General features: G+C 41.0%; 1 protein-coding gene across 3 annotated transcripts in view; it reads left to right on the plus strand.

The window, feature by feature from the left end:
- Nucleotides 1–3: 3 nt before the first annotated feature.
- The window catches only part of arhgef4 (Rho guanine nucleotide exchange factor (GEF) 4), a 476594-nt gene continuing 455708 nt past the window's right edge, over nucleotides 4–20889 (plus strand). For all 3 annotated transcript variants that reach the window (XM_073040794.1, XM_073040792.1, XM_073040793.1), the window contains exon 1: nucleotides 4–599. In XM_073040794.1, coding sequence (XP_072896895.1) covers nucleotides 411–599 — 189 coding nt within the window. In that variant the 5' untranslated portion in view covers nucleotides 4–410. The remainder of the gene's footprint in view (nucleotides 600–20889) is intronic.

Genomic DNA, 20889 nt, shown 5'->3' on the forward strand with positions numbered 1-20889 from the left:
CCCATTACAGTGTGCTCAGTGATTAACACATAGCTCCAGCAAGTTTGAATGTAAAAAATGAACACCCCCACCCCTCCCAACAACTACTTCTAATAATGGGATGCTATTCCTGATCTGCACAGAGCTAAACTATGACTATATTTATCTCGAGGCAGTTTGTCTGTAACAGAAGATATATTGGACAGTTTAAAATAGATGCTGAACTCTTGTTTTTAATTCAAACTGGTTCCAACAGGGAGTTGAATAATGCTGCTGAATTTGCATTGGAGAAGTACTTCTGCCGATACTAATTTAGATGCAGATCAAGTGTTTTTGAACCTGAAGAGGGTGTGTATACCAATGTCCTAAAGGCGAAACGGAAGGATAATTAGAGAGTGTTCGGCTTACGAAGGGGGGTATCACGGCTCAGAATGGAGGAAGGCTCTGAGCACTTCAGTTTGGATGGAGATGATGCAGGAAGTGCTGAATCCATGGATTTGCCCTTTACCGAGCCCGACTTGCACCAGATGTACCTGTCCTGTCTACCTGACCGCTACATGAAGGCAAAAATGAGCCTAGCAGCCTACCTCATTGACTGGGCCATTGCACTTCTTTGCAAGGTAAGAGTGAATCGTTTGTTGTGACGTACGGAGCCAGGCCACTGTAAACAATGTAATACCTGACACAGAAAAGTGTGCTTTTGATTTGTTCAGTGTCTTTCAGAAGCATAGAACGTTCCGATGTGCTTTAAAAACTATGTTTTGAATTGATCAGTATTGTTATTTAGGGAAAAGATGGCAGTAAATTTGCTAGTTACCCGAAACAATCTTGAAATATCTTGTCCGTTAATGAGCGGAAGGAGGCCATTCGGCCCACCGAGTCCCTGTTGGTTGTCAGAGCAATCCTGTTCCTCCCTTTGTTTCATTGTTACCTACTCTCTGTCACCTGCCCGCCAACGTCATTTGATCCTTCTGCCGCCCTCCTGCACCCGGAGTGATCTGCAGCAATGAGTTCAAGTTTGGCAAATGGGAGGAAGCTGCAGTTCTCAGAGGGAGTGCATACAGATGCAGGAAGTCACTGCAAACTCCACACGGGCAGCACTGGAAGTTCGGATCGAATCTAGTCTGGGACTGAGGCAGCGTGCCAGATCACCAGTTTCTTGGATAGTCGCTGACTGAGAGAAAAAGGTTTACCAGGGTACTGGGGGTAATCTCTCTGTTCTTCTTTGAGTAAATCGTTCATTTCATCCAAGGGGGGCCATCAAGACCTGTTTGCTAATTCCTCTTTCAAAAGATTTACAGCTCTGTAACAGGCCTTTCCAGCCTAATAAGCCCTTCCCATCCAACAGGCCCACTCCGCCCCTTTACACCCATTGGAGTAACTAAGCTACCAACCGGTACATCTTTGGAATGTGGGAGGGAACCTGTGCACCCTGAGGAAACTCACATAGTCACACGGAGAGTGCCAGGCAGCAGCAGGAATTAAACCCTGGTCGCTGGAGCTGTAATAGCATTACGCTAACCACTACCTCCTGTGCAGCCTCATTGCAAAGTGTTTGGGCAATACTCAACTCAGAACAACCTGACTCAGAAAATCAACTGGACCTTTCCTTTGTTCAGCCGCAGTTTGTACTTACCACCATGTGAGAAATAGAGATTGATTCCTTATACAGGTGGAGTACCCCTTATCTGAAATTCCAAAATCCAAAACCCTCCGAAATCCGAATTTTTTTTTCTGAGGACTGACATGATGATACAAAAAGAAAATTCCACAAGGTGCTGGGAAGGTTCCCAGGCAATGGACAGGTCTCTGTGCATCACAGGTTCTTCTGGGAAGTGGCCTCATATACAAGGGGCGATTGATAAGTTTGTGGCCTAAGGTAGAAGGAGTCAATTTTAGAAAGTCTAGCACATTTATTTTTCAACATAGTCCCCTCTTACATTTACACACTTAGTCCAGCGGTCGTGGAGCATATGGATCTTGGACCTCCAGAAAGTGTCCACAGTAGGGGTGATTGGTAAGTTTGTGGCCCAAGGTAGAAGGAGATGAGTTATACATCTCTCGTTACATGCATTTGCAGTTCAACTCTTTGAGTGATTATGCAGAAAGTTTGAAGTTAATAACTCATCAGGGGTGACTGATAAGTTTGTGGCCTAAGGTAGAAGGAGATGAGTCACTGATGAATATCGAACACCAGAACAAAAAGAAAGTAAAATACAAATAGTGTACTGTAACCTTTTAATCCAAACACAGCATTGTAGGTGGAGATGACGTTGTTTGTTGCTGTTCAACACCTGATTCAGGTATACTTCTGATGCTCCTGGGCTGCTGTTGTTACCCTGCACACATTGTATTTTCATTATATTAACAGCATGTGGTAATTTTTAATGTTAAGTACATTTGTGTATGATTGACAACTGTGAGACTAAGACTGTTTACTGGCAGCACATAATAAATTCAGAGTTCGAAATGATTGTGAACATTATATATTCCAAAATCTGAAAGAATTCCAAAATCCAAAACACATCTGGCCTCAAGCATTTCAGATAAGGGGTACTTGACCTAAAATATGTTGGGAGGAAATGAGGTACAGTATTGTAAATCAGTTGTGATGTATGCCAAAAGAAAAAGGATATTTCTCTGCCCTTAATAATATGCTATGAAACAAATTCCACTGGTTTTCTTCCTTTGTTTAACATTGGCTCAGTGCCTGTGTCTTAAAGTTCCTTTTGGCACTTAGCAGAACACAGCAGCATCAAAGCCAATGGTGAACCCCAGACCATTAACAAATCAGTACAATTCAGATTCATATTGCTCAAGTCTGTTTGAACTCCAGATGGTTCTTGACCATGCCAGGTACATGGTGTGAGTGCCATAGAATTTACCTTGTGACCATAAACCCTGGTGCATCTTTAGCAAGTCAACAGCTCCAGGACATCACACTAAGCATGAGCATAGTTGTTAGAAGGTTGAGTGTTACACAACATGAAGATCGTAGTTCTTGTTCTTGAGTCATGAAGGTAACTGAATTTGGTTGATATTATAAAGCAGGCTTTACAATTGGTCTCAGTATATCAGAGCTTGTTCATGATGAAATCAACCCAGAGAAGTTGAGAGCTATGTTTGTTAAACGCCAGGCCAGGTGGATTGAAAACACCAGGGCAAGGATCGGGCCAAATCTGCTTACTTCGCTCTTTGCTGCACTGAGGCTGAGCCTGTGGCCTGCTCCAGGCTCCGTGTCTGACAACTCACTTTCATTCAAAATGCTATTTGCTTACTTTTATCGTTTGCATGATTTGTTTTTTCTCTCTCTCTTTCTGCACATTGGGTGTTTGTTGGTCTTTTTTTTTAAGGGTCCTTTTGGGTTTCTTGTTTTGTGGCTGCCTGTAAGAAGACAAATCTCAAGGTTGTATAATGAATACACACTTTGATAATGAATGTCATTTGAATGTTGTAATGTATCTACAATTAAATAAACTATTGACACCGTATGTGACGTGTCTACATTCACACATGAAGACACAGTTATTCTGTCTTGGCATCCTCCACCAATGGCACCACTGCCTCACAGTCACAGCAAACAGGTTCAGTTCTGATCTCCGGTGTTATCTATGTGGAATTTCCACTTTCCTCCTGTAAGTGCATGGGCTGTTCTGGGTTCTCCAGCTTAGTCCCACATCCCAAAGATATATTGTATAGGTTGGAAAGTTAACAGGCCAGGTTAAATTGCCCTGTGTGTAGCTGACTGGGTAGGATCTAGGGCACTGTTGACAGGAACGTGAGGCAAATAGAGAAAAAAACAGATACATGTTTGATGGATGCTTTATGATTGCATGAGAACGAAGATTAACATTGGTATAATTGTAATAGTCCAGGAGGCTCCCTTCCATGTAGATCAAACACTCCTATCAATGGCGCATCAGTACAAATTATCTATTGCATATTTACTTATGTTACGCACAGTGATTTTTTTCTTCATTACTTACTGGATGTGGGTACTGTTGGCAAGGCTGGCAGGTATTCCCCATACTTTAACTGTTGATTATCATTCACGGTGACTGAATCATTCTCTGGTCCAATTCAGAAGATGGCTGAGAGTAAATCAGATTTCATGTGGAGTCACAGTTCCAATTGTGGCCCAGAAAACTCTCTTTGTGCGGGCGATGTGTAGAATATTATGCACAGCATTGTTCTCTTTTTAATTGAAGATGGTAAATACATTGCAAGGGGAAAGTTTACTTGGTCAATGCCTGGGGTGCATGGGTTGGCTTTTGAGGAAAGACTGGAGAAGCTGAGCTTCGTATCCATTGGAATTCAGAAAACTGAGAGGTGACCTGATTGAAGCAAATTATTCTGAGGGGTCTTGACCTGGTAGATATGGAGGACATGGTTCCTCTTGTAGAAGAATCTATAACTAGTAGATCACTAGTTAAATACAAGGGATTGCCCAATTAAAACTGGGTCGTAATGACATATTTTGTCTGAGAGGGTTTTAAGTCTTTGGGATTCTTCTGCAAAGGATAGTGTAAATAGAGTATTTGAGTATTTTTAAGGCAGAGGTAAATAAAACTATGAATAGAAATTGTAATGGTTGTGCTATCTAACAGCTCAAGGGAGCTGAGATAGATCCTGATGTTGGATGCAGTCTGTGCGGAGTTTGTATGTTCTCCTTGTGACCACGTAGATTTCCTGTCAAGAGCACATATTTCCTCTTGTATGCTAAAACTGTGCTGGAAAACTGATTACCTATGGTAACTTGCCCATGTGGGAAAAATAATCAAAGAAGAGTTGATGAACATGTGAGAGAGAATAATCTCAGGGAAATAAGGAATGGGGATATGGGCTTACTGTGCTGGGAGCAGATATCAGCCAGAATAGTCTCCTTCTGTAAACAAATCTATAGCTTTATGGTGTTAACTTTTCCCGTTACTTTTACGTACAGATTTTACAACTGAATTTAATTTTCAAGTTGATGAAGTTTGATTTGTACTTGGATTCCCGGGGTGTGAGTTCAGTATGATGGCGGGGTGGGGTTAGCGTAATGCTATTACAGCGCCAGTGACCCAGGTTCAACTCCACTGCTGTCTGTAAGGAGTTTGTATGTTCTCCCTGTGACGGTGGCATTTCCTCCAGGTGCTTCACCTTCCTCCCACTGTCTAAAGGCATAAGGTTTATTAGGTTAATTGGTCACATGAGTGTAATTGGATGGGCTCGTTGGGCTGGAAGGGCCTGTTGCTGTACTGTATCTCTAAATAAATCATTGTCATTATCATTATGTGCCATGCAATATGATGTGGGTGAGCATGGTCTTATGACCATGACTGTTCTTGGCAAATTTTTCTACAGAAGTGGTTTGCCATTGCCTCCTTCTGCGCAGTGTCTTTACAAGATGGTTGACCTCAGCCGTTATCAATACTCTTCAGAGATGGTCTGGCTGGCATCAGGACTTGTGATATGCATCAGCTACTCATACAACCATCCACCATCTGCTCCATGGCTTCACTTAACCCTGCTCAGAGTAGGGGTGGGGTGCTAAGCAGGTGCTACGCCTTTCCCAAGGGAGACCTGTGGGCTAGCAGAGGGAAGGAGAGCCTTACACCTCCTTTGGTAGAAGTGTATCTCACCCCACTACCCATCTAAATAAATAACATACAGTGACTGATTACATTGGAGGCATACTATGTAATTTCATTATTTCAATGGGGCCATATTTTGTGTATTTTAAATGATGAAAGAGTTGACTACTAATACATTTATCTGCTCCTAAATGATTCAACTGGTATGAAAGACACCCAGCGATATGATCTTGCAACACCACCTGCATGGCTAGAGTAGATTTGCTGCCTTTTATAATATCTCAGCTCATTCTCGCTCTACAGATTTTATTGGGATAAAAGTCAGACAGGGACTATGAAAGATTAGGGGATTCTGTTTGTCGGAAAACACTCCAGATAGGAGAGACAAAAATTTGCTTCTAAATCTCCTTGTAAAAACACACTTCACTAGGTGGAAGCTGTTCTCACTGGCCTCACTTTTAAAGGTTTGGACGTTGGACCAAATAAGGGACACACCAGGAGATACTAATGGTTAGAAGAGCCATCCAATCTCAATGTCCGGACCTTTTACCTTAACACTGGGACCTTGCACCCTTCACCTGACTCAGACAGGTGAGCCACAGGTCAACGAGAAGGAGGGGAAGGTGTACCACATTCAGGATGGAACAATCCCCAGCACCTAGAAAAGTGTCCTAGAATCATAGGATCATTAAAACACAAAAGAAAGCCTTTTGGCCCATCAAGTCTATACTGGCTTCTATTGGAGTTGCTCTTTCTGTCCCATTTCCCATTATGTACTGTGTCCTCTCGGGTCTTGGAAGATGTGACAGTTTGAAGAGCTATCAAGATCTATGAATAATAAAAATAAAGAGAATGTTGTGATTTGGTAAAATAATCCTCAAGGGAGGAGGCAGGTGTGGGATAAAACAGCTCAAAGGTCTCCTATTGAACTCTGGAAATTTGATTTTAAGTGCGCCATGACTAACAAAACAAGTACCATCGGGTACTTCCAACAAAATTAGAAGTTACGTATTTGGAGGTACATATGCCAAGTAAACTGCAAAAAAAAAAGCAAATGTTAAGTCGCAGTTAGCGCGATGCTATTACAGCCCGGGATATCAGGGTTAGGAGTTCAATTTCGACACTGTACTGTCTGTAAGGAGTTTATACATTTCCCCGTGACTGCATGGGTTTCCTGCAGGTGCTCAGGTTACCTCCCACAGTCCAGACATGTAGCAGTTAGGTGCTAATTGGTGTTTGTAAATTGTCCTGTAGTTGGGCTCATGTTAAATAGGTGGGTTGCTAGGCAGCTTGGCTCGTTGGGCTGGAAGGGCCTGTTCAATGCTCTATATTTAAATAAAAGTAAAATATAATCTGTTATACTGGTACTTCCTACATCTGCACATTTAGAGCCAGAAACAGTCCCTTCGGCCCATCTAGTCCATGCCGAAACATTTAAACCGCCTACTCCGATCGACCTGCACCAGGACCATAGCCATCCACATATCTTTGCAAACTTCTGTTAAAGGTAGTAATCGAGCTCGCATACACCACTCGTGCTGGCAGCTCATTCTACACTTTCTGGAAAAAGCCTGCTTGCATTTACCCTGTCTATACCCCTCTTAATTTTGCATACCTGTAACAAATTTCCCCTCAGTCTTCTGTGTTTCAAGGAACAAAGTGCTAACCTATTTAATCTTTCTTGATAAGTCAGGTCATACAATCCTGGCAGCATCCTTGTAAATCTTTTCCGTATTTATTTTTACAATTTGGAAAACTCTGACAGCATCTCCTTAAAACCACTGAGGATTTTCACCACAAAAATAAACAGCATCCGAAGGGTTACACAGTTCAATGGAATAACAACAGTTTCAAGGTTTGAGCACATATTTTGCCAAGGTTCACGAATCGTCACTTGGTAATCTATTAATACATTTTCTGCAAAAATGGAAGCCAAGCTTGTGAAGTAACTTGTGAAATTCCTTTGTGGTCTTCACTGACCCTAATAATCCCTTTAAATCTTCAATTTACATTGGCCTGGTAATTCTAATGCTTGTAAGCATTAAGACAGCACTAATCAGGGAGCCACAGAATTCGACAACCGTATTCTGAGTTAGAGAGCCATGGAGAAATACAGCACAGAAACAAGCCCTTTGCCCACTGAGATATCACCAACCGTCAATCACCTACTTTTCAGTAAACCTTCCCTAACTCAACTCCACTCAGCACCCCAGGCAGTCCTTCACCAGTCCGTGGCTTCCTCTTGTGCCGAGATGAGGCTGCCCTCAGGGTGGAGGAGCAACACCTTATATTCTGTTTGGGTAGCCTCCTTCGTGATAGCACAAGTATTGATTTCTCATTCTGGTAAACAAGTTTCATAACTCCCTTCCCCTACTCCCCACTCTGACCTTTTACCTCTGCTCACCTGCCTATTATTTCTTCCTGGGTCCCCTCCCCCTTCACTTTCTCCTGTTGTCTACTCGTCTGTCTTTTCTCCTTCTCCAGCCCCTGGCCCTTCCTGCCCACTTGGCTTCACCTGTCACCTCTCCGCTAGCCTCCTTCCCCTCCCCCAGCTTTCTTATTCTGGCATCTTCCCACTTCTTTCTCAGTCCTGAAGAAGGGTCTCGGCCTGAAGTGTTGGCTATCTGTTCGTTTCTATTGATGCTGCCTGACCTGCTGAGTTCCTCCAGGTGTGCGTGCGTGCGTGTGTGTGTGCGTGTGTGTGTGTGTGTGTGTGTGTTGCTAACCCACCTTACTCACCGTACATTTCCATCTACAGCCCCTCAGATTTCATACACCTACACTTGGGCAATTTGTGGTGGCCAATCAGCTTCAGATTTGTTTGTCTTTGGTGATGTTGGAGGAAACTGGAGCGCCTGAGGGAAGCTCACATGATCTCAGGGAGAGCACAGACAGGATTGGAAATCTGAATCAAGCCTGGGTCGCTGGAGATATGAGGCTCTATTAGCTACGTTGCCCTCATCTCCCCCATCTTGAAACACCCCTCACTTCTTTTACACCTCTCTCTTGTCACATCTCACCTGCCTCACCTGGAAGGACTGCCTGGAGCCCTGAGTGGAGGTGAGGCAGGTAAGTTAGGGAAGGATTTGTGAAAAGTAGGTGACCTGGGATTTCAAATGTATGGCCAATTCAGTAGAAGATAAACTAACCCAGTGGCTTATCTTCCACAACCTCCCACAACTATGGAAAGCTGGGGGGGAGGGGGGGGGGGAGAAGTCGATCGAGTGTGCTATTTTGAAATTTGTAGGTAATGAACTGAAGAGAACGTTGTTCAGAGTGTGAAACTGCACTAAGACTAAAATGTACAAGGAGAAGGAAGAGGATACGAGAGCAGGAATTGAAGAGATGACTAAAATTTGAAGACTATCTAGTTCCTCTTCCCTCCAGAACGAGGGGTCACAGTTAAGGATAAAGGGGAAGCCTTTTAGGACCGAGATGAGGAGAAACTTCTTCACACAGAGAGTGGTGAATCTGTGGAATTCTCTGCCACAGGAAACAGTTGAGGCCGGTTCATTGGCTATATTTAAGAGGGAGTTAGATATGGCCCTTGTGGCTAAAGGGATCAGGGGGTATGGAGAGAAGGCAGGTACAGGGTTCTGAGTTGGATGATCAGCCATGATCATACTGAATGGCGGGGCAGGCTTGAAGGGCCGAATGGCCTACTCCTGCACCTATTTTCTATGTTTCAATGTTTCTATGAATTATCATATAATTTCATTGTTTACTCATGTGAAAGGCTATTTAAATTAGAAATTTTGGATAGAATTACAACAGCAGGTGAACATTGGTTTCAAAAGGTTTATGGCTACTGAAAGTTAATGAAAGCCAATGAAAGTTTAGAAAGATGTGCCCCCTGCTTCTAGTACCTGTGTTCTAAAACAACCTGCTCTCCTAGAAGGACATCCTATTCTCATACACTGCTGTTCATTTTAAACCAGTAGCTATTTAAGTAACCCTATCTGAGGGAAACAAGAACATCGCACAAAGCCTGCTGTTCATCTTTATGAAGCACTTTCTCTGGGAAAGTTGTGTGGAGTGTGGGGGAGTACCAGGCTGACTCATGATAGATATCATTGCTCCTTGATAGCACTCATGAGATGACAGATGTAGAAATTAAATCTTGATGTGGCAGTCCAATTTGCACAAATCGCCACAGAAACAGAAGAAACCCTGTGGATTTTTGTAGTTAATGTGAACAGGAGATTATTTGTTCTGGAGCACTCTTATGTTGGAATCATGATCACATTGATATGTACCAGAATCAGTTTTAGGATTAAGGCATGGGAACACGGTAGATAAAACAATAATTACATTTCTTTTCTCAGTTTTTTTTCCCTACGGTCATCTTGATGGTTTGCAACTTCACTAGAAATATTTGAAAGTGAAATCTGGCTTATTTCTTCCTCAATGTCATTGTGACACATGGACCGTCTCCAGACCTCAAACATACACATGTAGCCAATAAAAAAATAGAACACCTCCAGTCATACTTCCTGCAAATTAAAGAAAATTCCAAGAATTTGTCATCCATTCTGCCACAAAATTTATTTCATAATCTGTTTTGAATTTATTTTTTCACTGGATTTACTTTTGACCTCAAATACCACCAACCTGCCATATTTTGAAGTAATAGTTAGAATACATGACAAGGTAGCCCATTTATTTCCCACTCTCAGTTCACTACCTTTATCCACAATATATCCAGATTTTCTAATCTTTCCTCTTGTATATCCAGCATTTAATTCTACAGGTTGTCTTGGCAGACTTCCCTCATTCTCTCTCTATTGCCCCTGCATCCTTTCTGGAGTGTGGTGACTATAACCGTTGTGTTTTCATGTGTGGCCCAGTATAGATATTCTCTCTCTTAGCAGCCTGGAAGACCTGCGAGCTTGTAAGTACTCTTGATGTTGTGAATGCAGAATGATATCATGACTTGGACCAGAAGTGAAGATCCCCCAACAAAACGGGTGGCGCAAGTGGCACAGCTGGGAAAGTTCAATCCCAACCTCTGTCTGTGTAGAGTTTGCACGTTTTTTGCGTGACCTTATGGATTGTTCTCCAGGTCCTCTAACTTCCTCCCTAGAAGATGTGTAGATTGTTGTTCAATCTGGGAAGGTTTTTTGAAAATGTGATGGTGGAGGAGAAACTGGGATTAATGTAGGTTTAGTGTAAGTGGGCAGTGGAGGGTTGCTACAGGCTTCCCTGGCTGAAGGGCCTAATCTGTGCAGTATTTCTCTATGACTTTAAAGAAGAAATCAATGGAGGGCTTCTACTACCCCTTTTAAACAACAGGTTAGCTACCCAGTTAACCAAAGTATCAAGTATTCATGGAGTAACTTTCTGCAGGCTTGAAATACAGATCAACATCTCTTGCTTGACTCTTCTATTAAATGTACAGGTGAAGTGTTTACGCATAATACCAGGCAGCATATTACACACCGTTTCATTTGGAATTCTTCAAAGAACTTTGTTACCAAATGTTTAACTCTGCAGAGTATCTGTGTTACAGGGATCTATTTTTTTAGCTTTGTTGCTTCATCAGGGACGGGTGCTGATGTCGAGGATGTTATCGTTTATAGAGAAGATGGATGGCATCTCTAAAAGCCAGGCAATTACAATTGAGGAATTTGACAACTAATGAGAAATTGGTGTTCAGAATTTTCCAGCTTCCCAACAAATTAAATAGAAAATATGCGACAAATGCACAACCCAGTATCAGACGGCAAATCTTTATGTTAAAACATCCTAATGTGCATTTGCATTTTTTTCTATTCTGATGTGGGAAACCTTTTGAAAGCATGAACTAACGCCTTTCCATTGTTTTCATCCTTAGTAATGTTTTAATGCACAATGGATCACGATCATGACATGTATACTTCAATCCTAGAGCAAATTATTACTGAAGCTTAGGCATGGGGGTTGGTGAAAGGGAAAGAAATGACTTTCAGTGCATTAAATTCTGTGTGGGCAGATGGGTGCCCTGCTGGCCTCTTTACCAAAGGTCACTGTCCCACAACCCATCAGATCAAGTGTCAGCTTCATTAATCAGCAACATCAATAGGAACAGGTCTCTAGCTCATTGCATTCTCTCTATTGGAGCTGAGTTTGACTGTTCATGATGGTGGTGTACTCGAAGAGGAGAGCAATTTTCCAAATAGTGAAGTATATATTTTACAGATACTATAATGTGCAATTTATCCAAATTGAGTGCTTTCAAACTGACCTGGGAACCTCTGTGACCATTAAGTGCACTGCAGAAGCACGACAGGTGCCAAGTGCACTGTAAAAAGCTTCATTTGACTCAAAACCCTGAAACTGTAGCTGGAAATGTTGCCTAATGGAAAATCAAGTCCGAGCACACTCACAGCTGCTTCCGTAATTCATCTTTCACGTTGCCATTGATTTATGATGCAACTGTAAAATACAGACTGGTAAAATCTCTCAGAAAATCAGCTCTCAACCTTTAGAATAGGAGTTAACAATCACATTGATGAAGCCACCATCTCGGAAAGGGCGACTCTGTGCTGTTTAGAAACAATAGCTAAATTCTTCGTAAGAATACCACATACTTTGAATTTTTGCTTAAAACGGTTCTATGCTGAATAAATTATTTGTCTTCTGTAATTTCATGATTTAAGCAGTGATGGAAGCAGCAATATGATGCTGCAATGCTACGCATTTAAAAGTGTTCTTCAACAAAACATTAATCTGTATTGAAAATAAATTTTTCTCTATCTTCCACTCTGCCTGTCCTATCTACAAATCATGCTAAAGTATCCAATCCAGGATCAGTTAACTACTTAGAAATAACTATGGGCTTATAAATTAATGTGCAAGATATGATTTATATTTAAAAAGGATGTGAATTGGAACCTTGATTTCACTTCATAATTTCACATCTCTGCAAGGTCTTAAAATTCCTTTGTTCTAATTACTTTCAAGTTCAAGTCCCCTGATTGTTTTGCTGTAGGTCAATGCAATAGATTTTTAGTACATTCAGCGAAGTTTCACAACAATGAATGGTGATTTTAGTTCATGCATGCCCTGTGATCCCAGCTGTGGAAAAACCGTTGCTAAGGACAGTAGCAAAATTTCTTGTTGCTTTGTGCCAACATGGGCTCCTCTGTAGCTTTGATAGCTCGTTGAACTGGTAGTGCTTCCAATAGTGCCTCACTCCTTCAATACTGCACTAAAGTTTTAGCCTATGTCGCGTACTTCAGTTTGATCCAATTGTAAGAACCTTTCTCAAAGAGACAGAAAATTCTTTTTATGAAAACTAAGCATATTATAAATTGTATTACAGATAGAAATCATACAATATATTTGGTATGAACCTATAGCAAGAATATAAAAATAAATAGTAAATTTAGAGAGGAATAACATGAGGAAGTAAACTTATGAAGTGGCAAAATATTAAACGATGTTGAAAAGCAGAGAGGAAAACAGCTGCTCAAGCAGGACAAGTTTAAAAAGCAGCATTTAAGAAAAGTTTTGACCCTATGAACTAGGAATGGATTTATCCGCCACAGTGGAGCAAAGGTTTTCCTGACTCATTCCTAGGATAGAGGGACTTTTTTGAGACGAGAGTATGCACTATCACAGAGGGCTGCAGATGACAAATCACTGGATTTTTTTTTTAGGTTTAAATTCAGATTTAGATTGCTTATTGTCCAATACAGTACATCAGTGAAATTGAAAATGAGTATGAAGATCAAATTGCATACCTGGTTATAATACATCAAAACAACACAGGCCCAGTGAGAGTGATTGAAATCATCTGAAATACTGCAAGAAGAAATGGTGAAGTGTTAGTAACAGATTAATTGAGAGAGGTAGAATTAAGAGACCGAGAGCATGGCAGTGCCACTGGGAAGGTGGGGGTGAAAAACTTGTTTGGTTGAGAAGTCTGATAGCAATGGGGTGGAAACTATTTTCTCGTCCAGGCTATCTTCCTCCTAGAAGGGAGATGAGAGAAAAGGGAAAGGTCGGAAGGAGGTAGCTAATTTCCAGATGCCAAAGACAGTAAGAAGCATGGAGAGAGAGCTGGAATATCAGAATGATGTTCAACACTCATACTGAATGGCGGAGGAGGCTTGAATGACTGGATGGCTTTCTTCTTTCCCTCTTTTACATTTCTACATGATAGCAGAAGGTTAAGGAGATTTGAGACTGGTGTTCGATGTTGTATGATGAGTGGGGAAGCTACTTGCATTTGTCAACTATTGGTGACTAGAGGGATTAAATTTGAATATTATGAACCAATATGATGTGATTTAGAAAAAAAAGCTCTCATATTAAAACTTCTTAGATTATGGAACATTTTACCAGATGTAGTGATGAAAGCAGAATCTACATTGTCTTTTAAGTTGGATAAATACTTCTGAAATAAAGGAAGAGTTTCTGGACATGAAATTAATTGAACAACTCTTTTAGCAAACTGGAGCAGCTTCAAAGGGGAGAATGGCCTTAACCTGCCAAATCCTACAATTCTGTGATAATCAGTCAACTTAAATTTGGATGTGACAGGTGCTGAGCAATCTCAATTTATGCAATTAAAACATATAATGAGTTGAAAATTGCAGTATCTAAGAATCATTCTACATTTTGAAACAACTTAAGAAGATTGCATCATTATCCTGAAAATGAAGTATCAAATGCATCTTTATCAGTGGCATCGAGTGTTTTAATTTGATACAACCATGATCCCATGGTTTCAGATCATTACGTTATTAACATGAAGCACTGCCTGGTTTGGAAACTCTTTCTATTCAAGTTGAACAAATATGTCAATAATTTTTTTTGAATTACGATATTGGCAGAGACATCTGCTGATCTAGGAGGACAGCGGGAGTGAACAAAGGCACCCAGCAGTTCCTTTCCAAGGTTATATTTATTGAAAAAAATAAAAGGGATAATCCTAAATGAGTTACAGTAGAGTCACTAATCTACTCTTTTTGAAGGATCAAGAAACAAAATTTAATGCATTGAATATATGAAATTTAAAGTTAAAGAAATGAAGTTCAAGACTTGCTCAAACTAGAAATTTGCATTTATAGGAGGGAGATTGAAAATCTGGTTGAATGGTACGACAACAACAAACTCTCGTACACCATCAGCAAAACTAAAGAAAAGAGGTTGACTACAGGAGGAAGAAATCAGGGGTCGATGAGCCAGTCATCGTCAGGGGATCAGAGGTGAAGGGAGACAAAAATTCCTTGGTGTTAGCCAATTGGAGGATCTGCTCTGGAGCCATCACATAAGTGCTATTACAAACAAGGCACAGTAGTGCCTCTACTTTCTTATAAGTTTCCAAAGATCTGGCAAGACATCGAAAACTTTGACAAGCTTCTACCGATGCACAGTGAGTATTTGACTGGTTGCATCATGGCCAATATGAAGATACCAATTTACAGAAAGTGGTGGATATCACCGATTCCATCACAGGAATAGGCCTCTCCACCTTTAAGCACCTCTGCAAGGAGCACTGCCAAAAGAAAGGAGTGCCCATCATGAGATCCAAGCCATACTCTGTTCTCTGCCATTGACAAGGAGGTACAGGAGCCTTAGGACCCACACCACTGGGTTCAGAAAAAGTTTGAACCTTTCAAATATCAGGATCCTGAACCAGCATGGAACGGACCTCAACACTAAACTGATTCTACAACCTATAGACTCAGTTTCATAGATTCTATGACTCATGTTCTTAATGTCTTTCAATTACTTATTTATTTTTGTGTTTGCACAAGTTTGTCTTTTGTACATTGTCAGTCTTTGTGTGTAGTGTTTCGCTGATTCTATTGCATTTCTTTGTTCTACTGTGAATTCTTGCATGAAAGTGAATCTCAGGGTAGTATATGATAACATGAATGTGCCTTGACAATAACTTTGAACTTTGGCACTGTGACATGTAACAATAGTTTGCGAGAACACTCAAGGACTGTTAAATAGAAATGGATCAAACAGAATAAAGCATCTATAATCAGTTTACAGGATTGAAATTTAGCATCATCCATCACTATATACAGAGATATAGAGATAAAATATATATACACAGGGTACTGTGTAAAAGTCTGAAGCACATATATATAGCTGATGTGTCTAAGACTTTTGCATGGTGGTGTATTTGTCAACGTGGAGTGAAGAGCGAGTTTGTAAATGTGGTGGGAGTAAAAGATGTTGGGAATGGTGAGGGTGGAGTGCTGCAGGTGAGGGGTATAGGACAGGAGACAGGGAAGGAGTGCCAGGGTGGAGGGTGCACCCAGCCCTGAGACACCAAGCAAGCAATGTTCCCTCTAATTTGGAATGACCAGTCTGTGCAAAAATCTTGTGTTGTGCAATTTTTTGCCCAGTGACAACAACATGTTCACAATGAATAATTTCTTCAATAAAAACAGTATAAATTAGACAGGACTAAAATCTGCAGACAAATCATCACAAACACTATGTTGTCATCACTGTCTGCATCAGAAACTGGAAAAGGAAATGTGATTGTGTACGATCGTGAAATATACTGAACATGCCAACAAGGTAGAGGGTGACAACCTTTTGTACGCAGTTTAAATTCCTTTGTGCGCTAGTAGCAAAAGATGTGTGCATGTGTACACGCACAATCCTTAGAGCAAACGTTTCAGGCAAAGTCATTTGATTCCAAACAACTGGTTTATTGATCTTAGAGAATGTCCCTCTGGTGCTTACTGCTCTCTCCCTTCCCTTTCTCCCTACTACAATTTCCCTCCCTCAGTCCACAACATAGACCCACAAGAGAATCAGGTTTACTATTACTCACATATGTAATGAAGTTTTTTTCTTTTGCTGCAGCAGTACAGTGCAATGCATAAAATTACCAGTGTTGTGCAAAAGTCTTAGGCACCTTAGCTATATATATAATGAGCCTAAGAATTTTGCACAGTACTGTATATATGTTGATCAGAAAGCGAGAGCACACACACATGTACAGTGTTTATATATAGCTAATTCCTTCATAATTGCTTAATATTTACTTACATATAATTTTATATTAAAACTTAATTTTCTATCTTTCCCTATTTATCTGGCGTGATCTGCAAAATAATTGTCGTCTAACTCACTAATGCATATTAGAAATAGCACTTGCTCCAGTGTAAAACCTTAGGGAAATAATCCCCATCCATTGCAACAAAGAGTAATTTATTAGAACACATTCTTTAACCAATTTTAAATTAAAAACTGCAGCTGTTGCTTTTATTCCATGAACTCAATTTTTAAGCAAGTTGTACAAAAACACCTTTTTTAGTTCACAATATTAACGATTTTCATCCACCCTCAGAGCTACATTATCAAAAGACATCAAACATACAAGTCAAGAGTGCGTTATTGTGCTGACTCTTCTCTGCTGCCATGTGCTGGTTTCTCTCCTTTTGTTAAACAGTGGAACATTTGCAATCATCCAGTCAATACATATGGAAGATTGTAGCCAGCACTATGATCTCTAGCTTTACCTCTGCTGCTAACTTCCTGCAAAAGTGGTCTATGAGCACACTCTGCATTGGGAGTTCCCAACATATCTTGCATTTACTGTTAAAGTCAAGGAAAGAGATGATAAGTTGCAGGACTGCAGGGAAATAAAGTCTGTGAGGATGAGATTGATGGCAATGACTTGCTGGGAGTTGCCAAGAATTTGGTGAGATAAATGAGACCTGCTGTATTTTAATAAGTAAATTAGATCCCATCATTCAGGGCTTAAAGTCCTGATGCCATTGTTTAAGCACATTTACCACAATTCGCAAATCCTAAAACATTTCCCAGTGGCCACCCATTTTGATTCCACTTCCCATTCCCATTCCAATATGTATATCTATGGCCTTCTCCACTGTCATGATGAAGCCACACTTAGGCTGGAGGAACAACACTTTATATTCTGTCAGGATAGCCTCCAACCTGATGACATGAACATTGATTTCTCAAATTTCCGGTAATGCCACTACCTTCACCAATCCATATCCCTTTTCCCTCTCTCACCTTATCTCCTTGCCTGCCCATCACCTCCCTTTGGTGCTCCTCCCTCCTTTCCTTTCTACCATGGTCTTCTGTCCTCTTCTATCAGACTCCCCCTTCTCCAGCCCTGTATCTCTTTCACCAGTCAACTTACCAGCTCTTTACTTCATCCCTCCTCCTTCAGGTTTCACCTATCCCCTCCCCTACCTTTTAAATCTTCTTCTAATCTTTTTTTTCTCCAGTCTTGTCGAAGGGTTTCGGCCCAAAACGTTGATTGTATTCTTTTCCATAGAAGCTTCCTGGCCTGTTGAGTTTCTCCAGAATTTTGTGCATGTTTTCTAAAACTTATATTTTTGCATTAATATTACTGTTAGCTATCTAGCCATTTATGTTAAACCCATTGAACTCTAATTTTCTCCGGAAAGGATTTCTATCCTAATTTTTTGTCCTTTCTTCTTACTTTCTTCCCTTATCTGTTTGAAAATTTGGAGCATCCTAATGCACGTGGTAAGAAGACAGCCTATTTCTTTTTGTACCTTACTGTTCCTCAGAACAGGTAGAATAGTGTTTAGAACAGACTCAACACAGCTGAAGATATCTGGGCAGTATTGTCTTTTTCCTTTGAATTGTCTGGAACACATTTTCCAACTAAAGGACAGCAATGTTTATTTTGCAACATTCCCTCCCACTAACATTGGAACTACAGTCAACTCCAAGCCAGGGCAGGTGTAGGGGAAGCAAATTGGGCCATGGCACTCCTTACCCCCAAATAATTAAAGTTCAAAGTTAATTTTATTGTCAGAGTAGGCATGTGCAATACAACTCTGATATTTGACTTCTCCAGGTAGCCATGAAATACGCATGAAAAAGTAAATTAAACGAAACTTGCAGAATTCTCCACCCCCTCCCCTTCCATCAATTGTATTGTTTTTCTGTAAAAACATATTACATGTTCTTTTGGGATTATTGGAATACATAATATGACCTCCCCATATCATTCAATCAAATGGCCTAACAGAAAACATAGAACAGTAGAGCACAGTAGAGTCACCTGTAAACTCACTAATCCTCCCAATTCACTTCTTCATCTAAGTTATTTATAAAGATCCCAGAACAGATCCTTGTGGAACACCACTGGTCACCAACCTCCAGACAAAATAGGTTTTATTTATCACCACCTTCTGTTATCTGTGGGCAAGCCAATTCTGAATCCATTCAACTAAGTTTCCCTCAATCCCACGCTTCCTGAGTTTATCAATGAGCCTGCCGTGGGGATTCTTTCTAACATCCCTATACACCACGTCCACTGCTCTACCTTCATCAACTTGTTTTGTCATTTCCTCAAAGAATTCATTCAGGCTTGTGAGGCATGTCCTGCCCCTCACATAGCCAGTCTGACTATTCCCAATCAGACTAAACTTCTCTAGTAAATCCTGTCTCTTAGAATCCACTCCAATAGTTTGCCCACCACTGATGTAAGACTCACTGGTTTATAATTCCGAGGATCATCCCTATTACTCTTCTTGAACTACGGAATAACAGCTGCCACCCTCCAATCTTCTAGAACTACCCCTGTAACAATGAGAATGCAAAGGTCATCACCAAAGGTGCAGCAATCATTTCCATGGCTTCCCATTATATTCCATCAGAGCCCGGGGACTTATCTATCCTAATGTTTCTCAGATGTTCCAGCAGATCCGCTTTCTTAACGTCAACATGTTTCAGCATAGCTGCTGGTTTACAATGCCCTCAAAAATGCCAAGGTCCTTCTCAATGTTAAATATAAAGCAAAGCACTAAGGGCTTCCCCTACCACCTCCTGCTCCTTGTCCTACACTCACTCTGGTCATCCTCCTTTTCTTCATATACTCTATGTATAGAATGGAGTTTCCCTTAATTCTATTCAGCAAGGCTATCTATCTCATCTCCCCTTCCTTTCTAACTCTCCTAAGTCCATTCTTAAGCTTCTTCCTGGCTATGCTATAACTCTCTAAAGTCCTGTCTTATACTTGCTTCCTAAACCTTTAGTACTCTTCGTTCTTCCTCTTCACTAGATGTTCCTCTTCTCATTCTACCTACGATTCCCTGATTCAACAGAACAAACCTATCCAGAACTGTAAGCAAGGGCCCTTCAAACAAACTCCACGCTTCTATTATGCATGTGCACCCAATTTACCAATTTACGCTCCCAAGTTCCTTCTAATAGCATCATAATTTGTCCTCCCCCAATTAAATACTTACACATATCATCTGCTCCTATCCCTCTCCAAGGATATGGTAAAGATCAGGGAATTATGGTTGCTGTCTCTGAAATGCCCACCCACTAAAAGAACCGTCACCAACCAGGTTCATTGCCTAGAATCAGCTCCAGTATTGTCTCTCCTCTAGTTGTGTTAAGAATTTTTAAGGGACACACCAAACAAATTCCACCCCATTTTTACCCTTTTGCACTAAGGAAATTCCAATTAACATTAGTGAAGTTAAAGTCATTCATGACAACAATCCGGCATTGTTTGAACCTTTATAGTCAGCATGGCTTTGTCAAGGGCAAGTCGTGCCTTACAATAGGCGCAGGAGTAGGCCATTCGGCCTTTCTAGCCAGCACCGCCATTCACTGTGATCATGGCTGATCATACACAATCAGTACCCTGTTCCTGCCTTCTCCCCATATCCCTTGACTTCACTATCTATAAGAGCTCTATCTAACTCTCTCTTGAATGCATCCAGAGACTTGGCCTCCACTGCCTTCTGGGGCAGAGCATTCCACATATCCACCACTCTCTGGGTGAAAAAGTTTTTCTGCATCTCTGTTCTAAATGGCCTACCCCTTATTCTTAAACTGTGGCCTCTAGTTCTGGACTCACCCATCAGCGGGAACATGCTTCCTGCCTCCAGCATGTCCAATCCCTTAATAATCTTATATGTTTCAATCAGATCCCCTCTCATCCTTCTAAATTCCAGTGTATACAAGCCCAGTCGCTCCAATCTTTCAACATATGACAGTCCTGCCATTCCGGGAATTAACCTTGTGAACCTACACTTCACTCCCTCAATAGCAAGAATGTCCTTCCTCAAATTTGGAGACTAAAACTGCACACAATACTCCAGGTGGGGTCTCACCAGGGCCCCGTACAGCTGCAGAAGGACCTCTTTACTCCTATACTCAATTCCTCTTGTTATAAAGTCCAGCATGTCATTAGCTTTCTTCACTGCCTGCTGTACCTGCATGCTTGCTTTCATTGACTGATGTACAAGAACACCTAGATCTTGTTGTACTTCCCCTTTTCCTAACTTGACTCCATTTAGATAGTAATCTGCCTTCCTGTTCTTGCCACCAAAGTGGATAACCTCACATTTATCCA

This window comes from Hemitrygon akajei, chromosome 3 (genome assembly GCF_048418815.1).
Source record: "Hemitrygon akajei chromosome 3, sHemAka1.3, whole genome shotgun sequence".
NCBI classification, from domain to species: Eukaryota; Metazoa; Chordata; class Chondrichthyes; order Myliobatiformes; family Dasyatidae; genus Hemitrygon; species Hemitrygon akajei.